General features: G+C 34.9%; 3 protein-coding genes across 3 annotated transcripts; 2 read left to right on the top strand and 1 right to left on the bottom strand.

The window, feature by feature from the left end:
* Positions 1-5,412: 5,412 nt before the first annotated feature.
* Positions 5,413-8,698, bottom strand: LOC140060890 (probable L-asparaginase periplasmic). The gene is made up of 3 exons (XM_072107251.1): positions 8,599-8,698; positions 8,085-8,244; positions 5,413-7,769 (listed from the first exon to the last, which is right to left on the bottom strand). Exons 1-3 carry the CDS (start codon positions 8,648-8,650, stop codon positions 7,460-7,462), a joined length of 522 nt encoding a protein of 173 aa, XP_071963352.1. The 5' UTR covers positions 8,651-8,698; the 3' UTR covers positions 5,413-7,459.
* A 3,766-nt stretch (positions 8,699-12,464) lies between these two features.
* Positions 12,465-13,705, top strand: LOC140060929 (uncharacterized). The gene is made up of 5 exons (XM_072107302.1): positions 12,465-12,547; positions 12,701-12,838; positions 13,003-13,126; positions 13,435-13,565; positions 13,664-13,705. The coding sequence occupies exons 1-5, from the start codon at positions 12,539-12,541 to the stop codon at positions 13,703-13,705; spliced, it is 444 nt and encodes a 147-aa protein (XP_071963403.1). The 5' UTR covers positions 12,465-12,538.
* A 55-nt stretch (positions 13,706-13,760) lies between these two features.
* LOC140060402 (uncharacterized) lies at positions 13,761-18,118 on the top strand. The gene is made up of 6 exons (XM_072106589.1): positions 13,761-13,895; positions 14,541-15,400; positions 15,510-15,606; positions 15,886-16,098; positions 16,287-16,355; positions 16,772-18,118. The coding sequence occupies exons 1-6, from the start codon at positions 13,826-13,828 to the stop codon at positions 16,849-16,851; spliced, it is 1,389 nt and encodes a 462-aa protein (XP_071962690.1). The 5' UTR covers positions 13,761-13,825; the 3' UTR covers positions 16,852-18,118.
* Positions 18,119-18,668: the final 550 nt, after the last annotated feature.

Raw genomic sequence — 18,668 nt, 5'->3', positions numbered from 1 at the left:
TATATATAAATTTACGTAAGGGCAAAATTCGGTAAATCGCGCCTTACTTCTAGAATTTTCACTCGATGGTATGTAAAGTTGGTTCGTACTTTCGGTACTGATTTTAACCGCCTGATGTAACCCTGTTTACTAATTAAATTGAGTTAGATAATTAGTTATTGACGATTAAAACGAATTTAGGTTCAACGATTTGCCCCAAATAGGGGTGTTTTCCGATCGTGGTATACACTGTCTAATGGATGTCCATCTTGAAAAATACCCGCCAAAAAAATGCGAGGAGGCTTCGCATTTTTCTATCTCCTCCTACGATAATTGTTTTTAATAGCTGAAAACCGGTTGAACAGCTAGAGTACACCATCATAATGTTGAAGACAGGCCGATTTTCTTTAAAAAATACTATTTTGATAGATTTAATATACGATTATACAAATGTATTGATTTGCGATGAATGGAACATCCCAATCTCTCAGTCTGCCAGAGTTTGGTTTAACACAAGTACTGTAGGTAAATTTATGAGCCTTTGGTTTAACACATACGGTAGGTAAATATATGGGCCCTTTGAGAATAAACTTGCAATACTTTGACAATACTGTAAATACCTATTAACTATTTTTCATTTGAATCGAACATTTCTTACTGTGAATGTTCGTACTGTTAGATGTAATATAAAAATATATACAAATAAACTTTATTACTGAGACTGTGGATAGGCTCTACTGTTAGATATACAAATAAACTTTATACTGACAGTTCCTTCTCAACGTTTGTATTAATTAATAATTACCAAAAATATAAACGTCGTAGTGGTGTATCGTGACATGTACTTTAATATTTCAATCGATTATGACAGTGACAGTTTTAACAAAGTATTAAATCGCAAATGTTTTAGGCCTACTGTATTTAGAGGTATATTATTTATAGGCCTATAAAACATGAACAAAATATTTCGTTACTCAGTGGATAAAAAATATATTTAAAAATTGTTCCTCTTTGTACCTATCCGCTTTCCCATCCCTCAACCCTAATGTTACATAGCGAGGAGGCTTCGCATTTTCCTATCTCCTCCTACGATAATTGTTTTTAATAGCTGAAAACCGGTTGAACAGCTAGAGTACACCATCATAATGTTGAAGACAGGCCGATTTTCTTTAAAAAATACTATTTTGATAGATTGCTAGAGTACACCATCATAATGTTGAAGACAGGCCGATTTTCTTTAAAAAATACTATTTTGATAGATTTAATATACGATTATACAAATGTATTGATTTGCGATGAATGGAACATCCCAATCTCTCAGTCTGCCAGAGTTTGGTTTAACACAAGTACTGTAGGTAAATTTATGAGCCCTTGGTTTAACACATACGGTAGGTAAATATATGGGCCCTTTGAGAATAAACTTGCAATAGGTTCGGAAAATGTTAAAAACCAATTTCTATTATTTGAATCGGTAAACAGTTTCCATTTATTATACATTGATAATGAAACATGAAATATTCCTATTTATGTCCCTCGAGGTTCATTACAATTTATATTTAGTAGTCCCACGGACTTCATCTTAGCCACTCCCCCGAGTGCTAAGGCCAAATTTATGATACCCTACTTTCTATGTAAGTTTATGTGCTTATAAATTAAGACTCATGTAAACAGCTTGATTACATCATTTTACAGACAAACGAAACTTTTTTAAACCTACTGTTTCAATAACTGAGTATAATACTGTATACGTTTTCATAAGTAAGCGCATATACATTTTCGTGTTTTCATTGACGAGATTGTAATAGTAACTTCAGTAACTATTACAGTACTTATTTATTATACGACACAAGACAATTGTATCTGACAGGTACGTACATTATTCTAAAAAATAAGTCTAGATAGATCCCTTAGGCGTCATAAATCACAGGCCAACAAATCAGTACTCATTTCAGTTTGGTTCACACAAATGTTTACAGGAATTTCAACACCACAACCGATGATTTTTTAGGTAGACTACAGTTTAATTTTTCACTGAATAGGAGCTTGCATTTCCGATTTCCATTCCGCAGAATGTCTAGGTCTATTTATTTAGTTTGGTTCTTATAATATATAAATACAATCAACTTTATTACTGCGGTTCCATCACCACCACCACGTGCCGCCCAATTCCCGCACATACATTTCCATTTCTCCCTAATTTCTTTAATCCACATAAATTAATTGTCCTTTATGGAATCCAGTATTGGTTTTGTTGTCTCTATTTCTGAATACCCCAATTAGGGGGACACTTCCGTTTTTGTTTAGTGTCCCAAAAATGTCCCCGTCCGTGGATTCTACTGTATTCGAGAACCATCTGTGAGCACCCCTAGATGGTACGCGAGCGAAGCGAGCGTGCCATCTAGTATACTAAATTTTTAATAAACTATAAACAGTGTGAAAATTCTGAGACGGGTTGGTGAATTTTGTCCAAGATGGGGAAATTTCTGTCCAGAATGGGGAAATATTTTGTCCAGAATAAGAACAATAGCGATAGGTGGCGCTATAATCGTGTCCAAGATGGGGAAGCTGTCCAATATAGAGAAATCCGATTTGTCCAAAATGGGGAAATTTCTGTCCAAGATGGGGAAGTGGTGGCGCTATATCGTGTCCAAAATGGGGAAATTTCTGTCCAAGATGGGGAAGTGGTGGTGCTATATCGTGTCCAAAATGGGGAAATTTCTGTCCAAGATGGGGAAGTGGTGGCGCTATATCGTGTCCAAAATGGGGAAATTTCTGTCCAGGATGGGGAAATGCTGTGTCAAAAATAGAGAAGCTGTCCAATATAGAGAAATCCGATTTGTCCAAAATGAAGAAATTTCTGTCCAGAATGGGGAAATGCTGTGTCTGAAATAGAAGCTGTCCAATATAGAGAAATCCGATTTGTCCAAAATGGGGAAATTTCTGTCTAGGATGGGGAATTGCTGTGTCCAAAATAAGGAAGCTGTCCAATATAGATAAATCCGATTTGTCCAAAATGGGGAAATTTCTGTCCAGGATGGAGAAGTGCTGTGTCCAAAATAGAGCTGTCCAATATAGAGAAATCCGATTTGTCCAAAATGGGGACATTTTGCCCCGAGAGAAGGGCTGTGTCCAAAATAGAGAAACTGTCCAATATATAGAAATCCGATTTGTCCAAAGTGGGGAAATGTTGTCTAAAATAGAGAAATTTTTAGCAGAAAAATATAATTTTGACAAATTTCTCCAGAATAGAGAAGTGCTGTGTCCAAATTAGAGAAACTACAGTATCCAAGGCCTAATAAATTCGATTTTTCCGAATTGTATAAAAGAGAAACTGTCAAATATGTGCCCAAAATGTTCAATGACTTACCATTACAAAGATTATGAACTTGGTATTTATAACTATAATGATTCATTTTGTATTGGATTTTGATGTTTGTCTATGGCTTAGGTCAGGCGTGGATCATCACATAGCTACTGGTAGCATTGTTAAGCGAAACATCGGGCATAGAAATTGATCAAACATTGGTGTTGAATGCTTATTTAGCATTTGAAGCTCAATCAAATATCAATGAAGATATGCATTGCAATATATGTGTTTACCATCCCACAATAATGATCATGGATGTGAACAGAAAGGTTCATTTTAGGACAGCTTTTTCTGAACTTGGCAAGCCTCGTGAATGTAAAGAAAAAGTAGATTTCATAGAATTTTATGAACGAGTTAGTTTGCATATACTATCTAGAGGCCTCGTAAATCATTTTCCAATAACGGCTGGTCTGAACGAATGGTCTCCGTTTATCGGTGAGCATACAAGAAAAGACAATTTAATTTACAACACAGGATTCAGGAAAGTTTCAGAAGACGGTAACTTGACTGCTGACTGCAGACATATGAGTGAGGAGAGACTTTTTGAAATGCTCCACCAATCTACTGTTAAAGAAGTCAAGAAAATAGCTAAAACTATCAATCTTGCATCAAAAGGAAGTAAGTTGGACATTATTTGTAGTATAAGGGAGGCTTTAGCCAAGAACCATAATAATTTCAATAGAATAATGAAGAAAATCTGGGGGTGTTCCGGGGGAATATTAACATCACATTGTCCCCATGGAGTAGTCTACGGAATTAAGTTTGTCCTACGAGCAGAATCGCCTCGAGATTACACAGACATAATCATGTCAATGAAACATAAGCCAAATATAATAATTGTGCACATGACACACGTTGTTGCAAAATTTGGTAACAATTTGCATTATGATGGTCAAACAGAGCCAATGTTCTTTCCGTTCGAAGGAAGAGAAGCTGATTCTACAGAGGAGAATATTTGGTGTGCAAAAGTTAATACTTTTAATGGGCTTCGTGCGACGTCGCAAACCGGGCATCCTGTAACTAGCTGGACAAAGCAGCACGTACGCGCTTTTCGACCGATTTCATGAGGCTAACACAAATAGCGAAACTGAATTTTTTTTTTAAATTAATTTTGTACCACAATCGAAGTCTAAAACAAATACACAAGTTGCAGAACAATTGTATTCCTAATTAAATAAGTTCAAGCATTTTTTAAATGAAATGTCAATAGCGAATCATTTATTTATGGTAAAATCCTTAGTACACCGTCGAAATAATAAATTAAATGGAAACCACATTAAGTACATTAACAAGTCGTTCGGTCTTAAAACAACCAAAGATAGTCTTGGAAGACTGATTATTTCAACGCTTAAGTCAAGTGTTGTAGCACAAACGACTGATGAACCCAATGACTGGTGGCTGAAGGAATACCAACTATGATTACACCATAAAAAGCTTGTAGAAGAGAGACATAATGAGGTAGATAATAGGATTATAAATGCCGCCAACATAATTCTAAAGAGAAACTATCCAGAAACACGTGGATTGCAAGACACCATCTATCAACAGCAAATGCACAATTTTGTCAAGACTACACAATATGTTCGAACTGGATTACAATATCAGACAAGCATTGGTACCAACAACTTACCAATAGTAACGTCGATGTGTACGATAGTTTACAGACATTGAATCCAAGAAATTACCCGTTAGAATTGACTCAGGTGGCATGCAAGTTGATGGAACCCAGCATTCCCAACATGAATTTTCACGTAGGCCTACATGGTGTACAGCAACAACCTTATGCAAGTAACACTTGTGGCCATTTTTGTATAGCATTTGCATTTGCTGCTGCACTATGTGCAGGAAAAGATCCATCAACACTACGATTTGAAGAAGACGAGAGGGTTGTTAGGCGGAAGCTTGTTGAAGCATTTGAGAAGGGAGATTTTGCGTGGATATTTAGAAATTGATAACTGCCACAATGCCCCTGCATCAAGGATGTCCGCAATACCTCTGACAAACTGCTGCAACACACCCATCACTCCACAAGTCATCAACTGCTTTACATGCCACAAGCCTTATCATAAGGAATGCATAACACATGTCATGTGCGAAAGATGTACTCATAAAAAGAAAATATATGATCAACAAGAGCGGTTACGAACCGAAGCAAGAAGAGAGACCCACAAGCAAGATCAACAGATGGTTAAGGACATACATTCGCTCTACAACTACATAAACACTATTGTATACTTAGGAAAGTTACCTTAGGCCGAGGATCATGTGTTTCTTGTACCTTTAGGTAATGTTTACGGAGAAACACTTCAATTATTGCATAAGAATAAAATTGGTTCCTCATCAATAATAAATATTAATAGTAAAAATGCTGCAGATTCGACGAGTGAATTACTTAATACTATGAAAATTTTTCTTGATGGAATTAGAGATGATCGGCAGAATGGGAAAGTTTTCAAGAAAATGGGAAGAACATCAGTAGCCATAATAAATCAGCACAGCAATTCACTCCCTGGTAAATTTAAAGGAATACACATTGACAGAATAGTTGCTCACTAATAACATTTGTATAGACACAAAGATTTTGAGAGAAATTTAACCCCCAAAAAAAATCTAATTGAGCATAAACCTTACAGAAAATGCAAAGCACTGGCTGTTAATCATATTTTAATATCAACATAATTATTAGCCCTAAACTATGCCTATTTGGAGTAGGAAATAACGTATTTAAAGCACTAATTAATACTATGTTACAAATATGCAAACACTCGTATACTATTGTAAAGTGAGAATTAGTTAATTAGTTAAAATTAGGCCAAATATTGCACGATTTGTCAATGATATCACTTAGTTTATAGCTGGAAATAAATGATTCGGCGTGTACGTTTGATTTTAAACCATTGAGTTACTATAATAACTCAAGGATTCCATCATGTGGTCGAAATTCCATGTGGAATTACTGCATGTGACGATAGATTAATACCCGCGGCCTGTGGTCGAAAAAAAAAACAAAAACAAAAACAAATAAAGAAAAAATAAAAAGGATAGAAAGAAGAAAAAGAAGTGACAACATGTATTAAATATATTAATAAATATTCTGTACTCTTACTGATGTGGTATAATAATGGCGGTGCCGGTACTAATTTTTTTGTGGTTTTTATGCTTGGAATTTAATATAATATACTGTAGTTTTTAACGTCAGATAAATGTATAGATTCAGTGAAAATTTACTTCAGAAGTAAATTGGAACCACATCCCTCACTATGTTTATTATACTTAAAATTAGCTGATAACGGTGGTAATTATTTAATTAATAGAACACCTTTCCACTTCAAATGTACTTGTAAAGTGTAACATAGTACTGTTATTATTATGTACATTTTGTTGTGTTTTCAGATTAGAAGTGTGAACTTAATTAAAGTTTTAAAACAAAAAAAAGTGTCTTATGTTGTTTTAATGTTTTGCTTTCTCTATATTGTGCAGCTTCCCTATTTTGGACACAGCACTTCCCCATTCTGGACAGAAATTTCTCCATTTTGGACAAATCGTCTTTCTCTATATTGGACAACTTCCCCATCTTGGACACAGCACTTCCCCATTCTGGACAGAAATTTCCCCATTCTAGACAAATCGGATTTCTCTATATTGGACAGCTTCCCTATTTTTGACACAGCATTTCCCCATCCTGGACAGAAATTTCCCCATTTTGGACACGATATAGCGCCACCACTTCACCATCCTGGACAGAAATTTCCCCATTTTGGACACGATATAGCGCCACCACTTCCCCATCTTGGACAGAAATTTCCCCATTTTGGACAAATCGGATTTCTCTATATTGGACAGCTTCCCCATCTTGGACACGATTATAGCGCCACCTATCGCTTTTGTCCTTATTCTGGACAAAATATTTCCCCATTCTGGACAGAAATTTCCCCATCTTGGACAAAATTCACCACACCTATTGAAAATTCTCTTACTAAAAAAAAATATTGGTTTGCTCTTATATTATTGTATATTATATTATTTCAAATATACTGTAACTATTCTATTTTATTGACTTAATGGATTTTTTATATTCTTTATACAAAAGAAGGTATACTTTATAAATATTTATCATAATTTTGCAATAAAATTTCCTGTATCCAAATTCCTTGTTACTTGATTCCATTGAAACACTTGACAGTTCATAGCAACATACACTCCGTACGTTGATATACATTGCAGCGCCCCCAAGGCAACTCCAAGGTTAAAGTTCGCATCAGAGTTTTTAAAGGTGGCAGGTCGGAATGAGCCAGTCAAGATGATAGTTTTCTTCAAGGCCTTGTTACCGAGATAAACAGCGGTTTCCAACAGCGTATCTGTTCCGTGTGTTATTACAATGCTGCTCTGAATAGCTGCTTTACACACTTCATAAAGTAGTTCTCTAAATAAAAAAGAAACAGCAATTATTATAAATAAAAAAATTCATTAACCTCCAATAAGTACTCTGAAATTAATATTATATAATCTCTATTATGAGGTCACGTTGAGGACCCACAAGTGGCAAAGTGTCTCCTTAATACACTGGTCAGTTGTACAACACTATACAACCCCTGGTAGAGGTGTGTCATGGGTGCGTCATTTACAAATGGTACGTCAGCTCAATGAACAATGGTGCGTCAATGTCCGTCACTTTACCACAAAAGGAATTTCACAGGAAAACTACTAAATATTTTATATTTATTCATAGACTATATACCTGTCTTGTTGATTAATTTCTTGACTGTCTTTTCTGAAGACTGATCCATATTCAATTTTAATAGAGGGATATGCAGCATCTACTATCTCTTGACTGGCTGGACTTCCAATTTCAAAGGCATATGCCCCTGCCCTTTTTGGATAATTTTTGTCTATCGTTCCTGAAGAAAAAAAAAATCATAATTATTAATAGCCTACTGTAACTGTGAGTACTCAATAAATAAGGCAATTAATTAGAGGGCCTACTTTATCTAGCAATGTTATTAAGATTTCCTCACAATTGGCCATAATATGGTGGTTTAATAAAAGAAGAGTTGAACTGCAGACTAAAAGTGGGTCAAAACGTCTATATGATTTTCCCACTTGCCTGGCAATGGATGGCCTGGGGGAGTACGTGGGCTCCTACTAGCTAGGCTAGATAGAAAAGAACTAGGCCTAGGCTAACTAACTGCAGCTCCTAGTTAAAATCAATATCCTAAAAATTAATAAATAATACATTTTTAAATAAAACCCACCACCAGTTTGAATAATGAGTATTGAAAAGGGGTGATCCGTTTTCTCTGTCATTCTTTCATTTTAATGTAACATGTGTGTTATTTCAAGTACGCCCTCAGTTGATAACTTCAATTTAATTCTCAATTTATATTGTAATTATGTTGAATATAATATAACCCTATACCCAAACAAAAAAAACGCATATGCTAGTATAGATCCGGGGAGACTTTAACAGCAAACTTAATCATCCCAGCCAGCAGTAAAACATATTTACATAATTTAAAATAAGTAAAGTAAATTAATACAACCATAAAATGATTAATTCAAATTCATAATAGAGCCTACATATAGGCCTACCAAGTTAACTTCGATCCCCATAAATATATATTATTTCGTTCCAATGAATAGATAAAACATTGTACTAGGTTTGGGGATGGGGGTGTAGGCCCTATTTTTGGGCCACGATGTGGCTGTGAAATGCTTATTATGCAAAGGCTTCAGAAGGCATTGTGGAGAGAGAGCGTATTAGTCCTGATCTCTGGTGGTGGTGGTGGTGGTGGTGGTGGTGGTAGTGGCGTGTGCAAAACGAAGCATATCACTCCTTATTGTTATTTATTTCATCAATATGATATCAAGGTCATGATTGGAGTGTAGGCTATAAACTAATTGATTTTATATCAGCTTAATTGTGTGGTTTACTCATGGAAGAAGAAAAAAGAAATATTAACATTTAATAATTGATTAACTAATCAAGCATGACTTCAGCATGCACCATAGGCACCAACGCTGTAAGTATTTCTAACTGTCGGTCCCTTCCACATATTTGATTAATTTATTTTATTTTATTCATGGTAGTATCTATAAAAGAGTCTCGAAGTAAATTCGTCGTTTTGTGATGACAAATTTCACTTCACCCATGGACGCATCCTTACAACCGGAGTTCCTAAACTTGTATCCACCTTCTTTAGATCCATAGAAACTGAAATAGCGCCGCGTCCGAAATTATCCTTGTACATAAGATCACTGTCAGATATTAATATATGTAATGTGAAGAATTATGCACACGAAAACATATCGCAAGTACGATAACCGCCCACCACCACCCAAGTTATACATAATAATGTTTCATTGTTATCTAGGCCTACTTCTGCATGTCTCTTTAGAGCAGTTACCTCGACCATGGACATTAGGACCCCAATCGCCTCTTTCGACCATATCACTTTCTACCCCCCGCCCCACCCTTTAGTATTTAAAAAAAACTAAAATAATTTCATATTAGTGTTTATTTCTGGTTCTTTGAACTTCAGGGCATTTAACTACCAGCATACCACTTTTCTCCCCTTTTTATTGTTCTGCTGGACGTTCACCCTCAGGACATAATAATGGACACCATGTTGCATAATGTCCTAAAGTGTCCTGACCTGGTGTACCTACAGTAGCTATTATGTTAGTTCATCTACTATCATGGCTAGAGTAAGTCAATGTCTGATATCATGACTAGGAGCTGAGGCGATTGTTTGTATATCTAATGTTTGTCCATCGATTGTGAGACGATATGTGCGGCTGCAGACTACAAATACTGACCCTTGGACTGTACAGACACTGTTGTCCTGCTGAAGGTCATGGGTAATCATCTATTTAGCCATCTCTGCTACCATATTTAACAAGACAATTAAGTAAAAACTCGTGTAACCAATTTGTTTGTTACTGAAGAGTCTGGTGGAAATCTTTGAATGGTGCAGGGACGACAACCCTAATCTCTCGCCGTTTGGTAAGTAGGCCTAAGTTGGCACACAATGTTATGTAATAAGTGTTTCATATTGTTTTGCAAATTGCTTTTCAAACAACGGGTTTATTTCATATTATTTTATTAATTAATGATTTAATATTAACTATCGCCTCGATGTTTAAAAATTATAGTTTTAACACCAGGGATATGCGGGAATAGTCTCACTCTGGTGGTGCATGCATTAAAATCGCGACGGTTTTAAACTATACCATGAACATAATATGGCTGCAGTCGCGTGCTCAAGTTTACCGACCAACCGACCGACATAGTGAGCTGTAGAGTCGCATTGCACGCGACTGCGACTAAAAATGCTTGTCAAATTCTGAATCTTGGAATGGAATAGTGGAATGCAATATAAACGTATTGATGATCTTTCATTTTTTCCATTTTTGTTTTATAGGAATATATTTTAAATAAGAAAATGTTCCAGTATACAATTAATATTAAACAAACAAGTGGTATTAATGTTCAATCTCTCTTCTTCCATGGCCGCCTCTATACACCAATATTAGTTAAATCAAGTTTCTACACAGTAGGCCTAGGTCCAGGGAAGAGTGTGATTTCACTCTTTCTTGGTCAACTGATATTCTTCTCTACTTTCCACTGTCTTTCCATATGCATAGTTTTATAATAATACGTCGATCTTATTGGGCTTACTACACAATGCCGTCGTTTTTATTCCCACTATAATGTTTACTTCTATAGACTTATGCTAATATATGGGTAGCCGTATAATAGAACAATTCTATCGCAGCCCTGTCTACTTTATAGACTTTGTCCAGGTAACACCCACAGGTTTAAACAAATCACATATCTCATGTATGTCCAAGTTTAAAAAATCACTTTACTATAAAAATGTGATTCCCGTGTTCTCTGAACGTAGGGAAATGAGCTGTTAGGAGCTCAGTGTACTAAGTAGCCTCGACATTATGTGGTAGGGTGGCCAGTTCTTTTCCACGCCGCCTTTTTTCTCCCTAGTATTTTCAACCAGATACTCATTTACAGTTGAGTGGACTGGGAGTTGTCGGGAATTGAACCCGGGTTTATCTGTATGACAGTCAAGTGTCCTAACCACTCGGCTATCCAACTCCAATACTCGGCTATCCAACTCCACTTTACTATAATATGTCCATATCCCCTGCACATTTCTGCACCCATCAGTTAAAAGCCTTTTGAACGTTCATATAATACAGAAAGTACACATTTTACGCTTCACTTACAGTCTACATACTTTTGTATTTTATTTGTTCTAGTTTTTCTTCTCCATAATAATATTAACTTATTGTATGAAGTGAGATATTTAGAACGCTTTGAGTCGATGGAGTTGACGAACCATGATTTATATAAAGACATTTCATAATCTATTGTTATACGCTAGTCAAACCTTATGTATTTTATAGTTAAAGAATTTAATTTATAAATGAATTGTAAGCGGAGAGACCACCTTCGTTTATGTGAATGCGGTAAGATTTTTTAGTTTTCTTGGTAACTAGTGAATTTTAACTTTTTTTTTAAACGTTACTAATATGTATTAACAGTCAAATTATGGGTTAAATTCGGTCTTTTTGTTGAGTGATAGTTGAAATAATGATTTGTGATGGTCACAGACAGAACCCAGTTGTGTACATGTTTGAATCGCTATCGTAGCCTACATTACATACAATTGCAGTCCTCTCAGTTTGTGGTACAAACCACGTAACTTACTGTTCCTGTTGATCGTATGCGCAGATTCTACAGAAGCTGACTGGCGTACCTACAAGGTAAAACAATGATTCCTTTCTGGGGTTAAATTTCTAAAAAAAATAAAAGGAGTCTTTAATGCGTTTACCATGCCTACGATTTAGGCTTAATTTTGTGCCTGTTAAGGTTGAATTATTTTCAATATTCCACTTTCAATGAAACTGTTATCAATATCATTGTCAATAATCAATTTTGGTAATCCGTTTTTGCACACGGGACTTCGTACAGAACTTGACAATGCATTTATCATCCATGCGCGAAGGAGGCCATGTGGGCGGAGCTTTCTTTCTAGCGTATACTTATAACACGTTACGTGGATGGGAACATACAATAATAATAATGACTTGGTCAATGGCAGTATCCATGCTAATTATCTGCGAATTATTTTATATTTTAATAAAGTCTTCAAAAGCAAGAGACAATTAGAAAAAATGAGACAGGTATACTATAATTAGGCCTAGTTTTACTATCATTATTTTGTTTGCTGAATCGCAAAGGTTACAATTGCAGTTCAACTGTATTTTTTTATATACCTTTTTTTTATTGTGGATTAAAGTGTATGTTGTAAGATTGTCAATGCTTGTATCTTATAGGAACTACACGCCATTACTACTGCAAATGTTGCGAAAGGCTCCGAAATACATAGATTTTCCATTTCTACATCTTGTTTCGCATGCGGAGACACTTCCGAGAAAATTAGCGGAGGTGAAGTCCTGTGTCAATTCTGTTTGGTGAGTAATAGTAGGGTACTAACATCATAGAAGATCCAAAAGATACAGGTTGAAAACATATTCAGACAAGGGAAGCTTTTTTGGAAAAACTCCTCAAATTGAGGAACTCTATAAAGCCTAAATGAAAAACGAATTGTATTGTAACTGTGTTTGTTCTCTTCCAGATGATTTTAGACAACTCCTCAAATTGGGGACTCTTTTTCACAGACAAAGGTAATCTGTGGCAACAAGCCATGGAGGCCTGCATCCAATCAACAATGGTGCAGGACAGTACATCCATAATATCTGGTATGTAGGATAAACTAGGCCTACTGTACTTGTGCTGCCTAGCCCAGTCTACACTAGCAAACTTTAGTTTGCAGACACAAGCAAAGTCGTGGTTTGCAAACAAAGCTTGCAAGTTTCCTATAAGTATTAGAATTTATCAAACTTTTGTTTTGACGCAATTTACGGAATGCCTAAAAAAAGTAATTGATTGCAAACGTGAGCAAACTCCGACATTGGTAAATTGTGCTGGTGTACTAGACTATAGAGTTAAAAATCGTTTGAAAATAGTTTGTAACAAACATTTGTCTGGTTTTATCCAAAAAATAAAGATAGTACTCCGTCCACAACAGATGCTTCGTTACCACAACACACATCAGAAGACAAGACATCTTTATGCCAAGTGTGTGGAGCGTCGGCGTCCGGTCTGCATTTTGGCGTGTTTACCTGTGAAGGGTGCAAGGTATGGTTGCCTCATCTTTAATCGTATATATTATTATTAGCTAGCGTATTATTCATTTAAACATTGAATCTCTATAATATTGTATATGCCATAAGCAGTGTTTAAGATCGATGGCTATCGAGAAATATTTGTCAAGTTAAGATTCAGAATTAAATAATGTAATCTTACTCATTGAACATATCTTACAGTGTTTTTATCGTCGAACAATCAAAGAAGGCGTTACTTACGTTTGCACAAAAAGCAACGACTGTTCTGTCACTATGGAAACGAGAAATTCCTGTCGTTACTGCAGATTTCAGAAGTGTATGGCACTGGGCATGTGCAAAGAAGGTAGGAGGAATTAATGGACTTCAGAAAATAATTCTGACACGGGGATCAAACCTCACTCCCATTGGATACAACAAGGCTGCAGTCGCGTGCTCAAGTTAGTGTTTACCGACCGACCGACCAACCAACCGACCGATCGACATAGTGAGCTGTAGAGTCACGTTGCACGCAACTAAAAACTGACCAAACACATACCTGAATGCCAATATGCAGTAGAGACATACAGGCACAGACCATATTGCATTTTGAAAACTACGTTAAGTGGTCCAATAATAGGATGAGCTTATAATCGCGAACATTCATAATAGTTTAGTTGTAATATTCACCTTGAATTAGATATGCCTTCTCAGTTTAATCATTATCACCATACTAACCTATGTTTATTTACATCATGGCCTATCGAATCATTAATGGGTTAATTAATGCCAATCAATCAATCGATAACAAGTATTAAGCCGAACTAATTTTAGTTGGCTTGATGACGTCAATTAAAATCAAAGTTTGTATTTATTTGTAAAAATATATTGACGCTGTACGCACGAGTGACTATGCGTGAACTAATAAGTAACGATCTTCTAAGCCATCTTATTATTGTATATGTTTGTAAAACACCATGGTTCCCTAATAATATCACTTTTTCTTTATTAGGTATCAAATTAGGACGACGTCCAAAAACGGATGGAGATCTACACTTGACCAATCATTTCAGCAAAATTGATGTTCCACCAAACGCAATTAATGTACCAAGATGGCACTCCTGGCCTACCTTCCCTACTATTTGCCAACCACCGATCAAACAAGAGTCAATTTACCCTTCAGATATGCATCAATGTTATGGATCCCAGTACCCTATCAAAAATCAACATTGCTCCTACCCAAAGCAAAAATTACATTCAGTACCAAACGATTTGATTGATCCATCTTACGACTTTGGTGGAGAGCCATACTTACTCGGTCACAACATGCAATCGTCATTTACTCCTGCTTATCATCAGAGCTCACAACATATATCTTATAACCATACGATGTATCAGCAAAGTTCACCCCAAGAACAGTTAAGTCCGTCTCTAAGCATGACTCTACCAGAAGTACACAGCGGCGCTTATACAGCAATGGCGTATGCAAATATGTACAGGGGGCAACACACGAATGAATTCTTCTTTGATGCCAGTACTAATGTTAAAACTGAATCTAAAGATGATCTCGAATTGACCGAACTTAAACCTTTAGAAAAAAAGAATCAAATTGTATCAGAGACTGGTATCGTATCGTTCTCAACAGCGATGAGTTACGACACATGCCAACAGTTTAAAGAAAATCAGAAACACAATCCACAAATCAATAGTCAAGAACTGCCAATTGAGAATGCATTGAAGAGAAGGTTACCAGACGAAAATGGCAATAACAACTCAAAACTTCAGAAAACAAACGTGCTTGTCTCAAAGAACTTTGTTATAGTTTATGAGCATTTAGAAAAATTGGTAGTTGACGAGTGGACGTCAAGTTTAGTAAGTATACATACACATATTATTTCAAAATATTTTGAAATATTTTGAATTTTATTTTGCATTTATTGGATGAAAACAGGGAACTAATAATTGTTTTTTATTCTGAAAGAAATCTAGTGACAACATGTCTGAAGTCTTAAATCCACAAAAATCCAGTATGCCTAAAGTGAAAGCGTGTTTCAAAAAGTTTGCTGAGACAATATCAGGTAAGAACAAAAACAAAGTTAAACATATATATCGGTATATTTATTCAAAATTCATATACAAATTACATACATGGCAGCACATGGCTGAATTGCATATGTATTACATTATAAAAACTATTTAAACTATAATCACTATCAACAATACATATATTATATAAAACGAATAAATTAGACTGCAGTCCAATCCAATAGTCTTATAAAATACCGGTATAGTTGTAATAAAATAAAATAAAAATGAAAATTAACAACTCATTAACACTAATGTTGCATATTTTATAGGTTTCCAAGATTTAGCAAATGAAAGCAAAGATGAATTAATAAGACAAGCGTTGTGTCCCGTCTTGGGTATAATCATAACTCATTATTTTACAAACAAGACCCAGGGTGCACACCCAGTGTTGTCCCACGAGTCAGTGGGTTGTGGAGAAGAAATCCAAAGACTTGGCAGTTTGGAGATGGCAGTACTTTGTGGTATTTGCCTAACACAAACAGGTACTCATTTAGTAGTAATTATGACCAGATCGGGATGAGGACGATACTACTTGGACATTAGATGGTGGAGGATATAATAGCAAACAGTATAATTAGTATAGAAAATAACACACATATTAAAATGCAATTTTAATAGACAAATGAGTTTTTTAGTCAAATGTATTATTAATTTGTTTGATGAATTCCAGAAAAAACTGAAGCACAAAAACCGTTAGACATGAAGAAAACCGAGCAGTTTCTACAAACCTCACTGGAAGGTAAGTTACAGTTTTTTAACGTGAATGATGTATATGCATCAAATCAATCTCTGTCATAAAACAATTGTCCAATCACATACGTTTGTACTTTACTTGAATGAAAACACAGCCAATCAACGCACGTTAAATCTGTAGTAAAATAATTATCCAATGTTTGTATGAATACACAGCCAATCAGTACAGCTCATAACTATCTATAATAAAGTAATTATCCAATCACGTTGTATAGAATATTAATCAATACAACTTAAATACAATGCAAATTAAATACAATCACAAATTAAATGTTTTACTTTTGATTGTGAAACGGAGACTTTGTTTTCAGTTTTACATTCATAGTATCCTGATATAGATACAAATAGCATCGAGTTGATTCAATAATTTATAATTGATTGGTCTTATTCCTCTTATTCCAGATGTATTCAATGCAGACAAATACCATATTCTACTAGATATCGCAAGTAAAGTGTGTCATCAAACCAGTACAAACAAATAATATTCGTATCATGATAACGATTTTTGTTAAATGGGTAAAGGTTAAAGGTTAAACAGAGGTTATGCATTGAGCGTCTAGTCATTGGTAAAATTATGAATAAGGAAAGTACTGTATTATATACAGTTGGTTACGAGTACAATTTCAGGTCATACTACACGGTAATTGTTGATTTAATGCGCTGTCTTCTGCATGTTCATGCACAAACCACCTCAAAAATATAATTAGCGCCACGTGACTACGCGGTAATTGTTGTATATGGAAAATTATAATTCCACGCACGCTTTCTGAAACATGAAAATTGATAGCGCAGAATGAATCAACAGTTATGTATAGTCTAGTAACGGAAATGCACATACTTTTGTTAATATTAATTGTTCTGTTTTTTTAATTGTTTTTTTTTTTTTGGCGGAAGTAGACGGGTGAATTCTCAGGTTTACATTTGCACATATACGTACGTAGAAGTTCCAAATCAAGTTTGAGTTAGCCTATTCCTTTATGATTAAGGAAGGGATTTGTTTGTGATATTTAATGCTGCAGAACTGATTACATTGCTGCAGTAAAAAGATATAAGTGTGTGAATAGGTTTTTTTATAATGTAGAGAAATAATATCAAATATAATGGAAATATACACTGTACCTGCAGCTGATTAGATAGAATACTTTTTTAGAAATGCTTACCGTTGAAATAGAATTGTTCTGAAGATAATAGTATTAGTCACAGACACACTACAATCACTTGTTTCTAGTATATATATGGTATTAGTCCACGACAAATGTAACAATTCCAACGCAGCTGATTAGTGTTAATAATATTTGTCCAACAATTTTCATTAAAATTTACAAAACAGGAGGATTTTTTTACCACTTTTCAAGGTTTTTCTTCAAAGCAAAACTCTAAAACAATAGATAACTTTTATAATTATTTTATAATTTTTAGCCTAAAGAGTACTGAGTCTTATTTAAAAAAAAAATGACTTCCAAAGTTCTGTTTTATTTTAATAGACACTCGTGTACACCACTTTTGGTGGAAAGATACGGCATTACCCACGTGTACTCTATAGATTTGTTAATTGATGTTTTTTAATTTTTGTGGGACCTGTAACGCCATTTTCGGTGTTATGAAAAGACATGCTCTTCGCTAATTTTCAATGTTATGAATATTATACGACTTGACAACGTCAATACTACGTTTTTGTATTGACTGAACAGTTATCAGACCATTGACATCATTGTCGGTGTTAACAATTAAGAATTGACAGTATTTTGTCTTCTGAGACTGAATAACTCACCTACAATATTTTATTATATTGGAATATACGTAGCTTCCTAAAATGAAGGTTTTGTGACAATTAAACAAAAAATTAATACGGAATATTCTCTTTTTAAGTTGTTAGTATTTCTTTACGAGCGCCACCAGTTTTGATAAACTATTATTCCCTCAGCTCTAGTAAGTATAGATATGACACGCTATGTTTTACTCAAAATATGGATTCGAATCGGCAACTAGAACCTAGATTACCTTGTATACTGTACCTCTTTTTAAACCTACCTCTTAGTTTATGAGCAAGTTAAGGACGTTAAAGAACCGAATTTTTACTTTAAATACCGAAATACAAACAATATTTGTAAATGTGTGGTAGCGTCTGTAACAGACAAAAAACATTAAAAACTATACTGTACTTCTTCAAATAAAAAAAAATAAGAAAAACAGACAGTAATTGATCAGATATCGATTTTGAAAAGGAAGAATTTCAAATTAACTGTAATATTTGATAATGATCAATAGTTTTTTTTCTGTCAATGCTTGAAAAGCATTT

This window comes from Antedon mediterranea, chromosome 10, assembly GCF_964355755.1.
Source record: "Antedon mediterranea chromosome 10, ecAntMedi1.1, whole genome shotgun sequence".
NCBI classification, from domain to species: Eukaryota; Metazoa; Echinodermata; class Crinoidea; order Comatulida; family Antedonidae; genus Antedon; species Antedon mediterranea.
Note: the sequence above shows the minus strand (reverse complement) of the source record. Positions and strands in the feature narration are given on the sequence as shown.

Coding starts and splice junctions, on each gene's coding strand:
- LOC140060890 (XM_072107251.1), bottom strand. CDS start 8,650: ATGACAGAGAAAACGGATCACCCCTTTTCAATACTCATTATTCAAACT. Junction 8,245..8,598: donor ACTCATTATTCAAACTGGTG/GTGGGTTTTATT, acceptor TTTTTTCTTCAG/GAACGATAGACAAAAATTAT. Junction 7,770..8,084: donor GAAATTAATCAACAAGACAG/GTATATAGTCTA, acceptor TTTTTTATTTAG/AGAACTACTTTATGAAGTGT.
- LOC140060929 (XM_072107302.1), top strand. Junction 13,127..13,434: donor CAGTACATCCATAATATCTG/GTATGTAGGATA, acceptor CAAAAAATAAAG/ATAGTACTCCGTCCACAACA. Junction 13,566..13,663: donor TTACCTGTGAAGGGTGCAAG/GTATGGTTGCCT, acceptor TGCCATAAGCAG/TGTTTAAGATCGATGGCTAT.
- LOC140060402 (XM_072106589.1), top strand. CDS start 13,826: ATGGAAACGAGAAATTCCTGTCGTTACTGCAGATTTCAGAAGTGTATG. Junction 13,896..14,540: donor ACTGGGCATGTGCAAAGAAG/GTAGGAGGAATT, acceptor TTTCTTTATTAG/GTATCAAATTAGGACGACGT. Junction 16,099..16,286: donor TATTTGCCTAACACAAACAG/GTACTCATTTAG, acceptor GATGAATTCCAG/AAAAAACTGAAGCACAAAAA.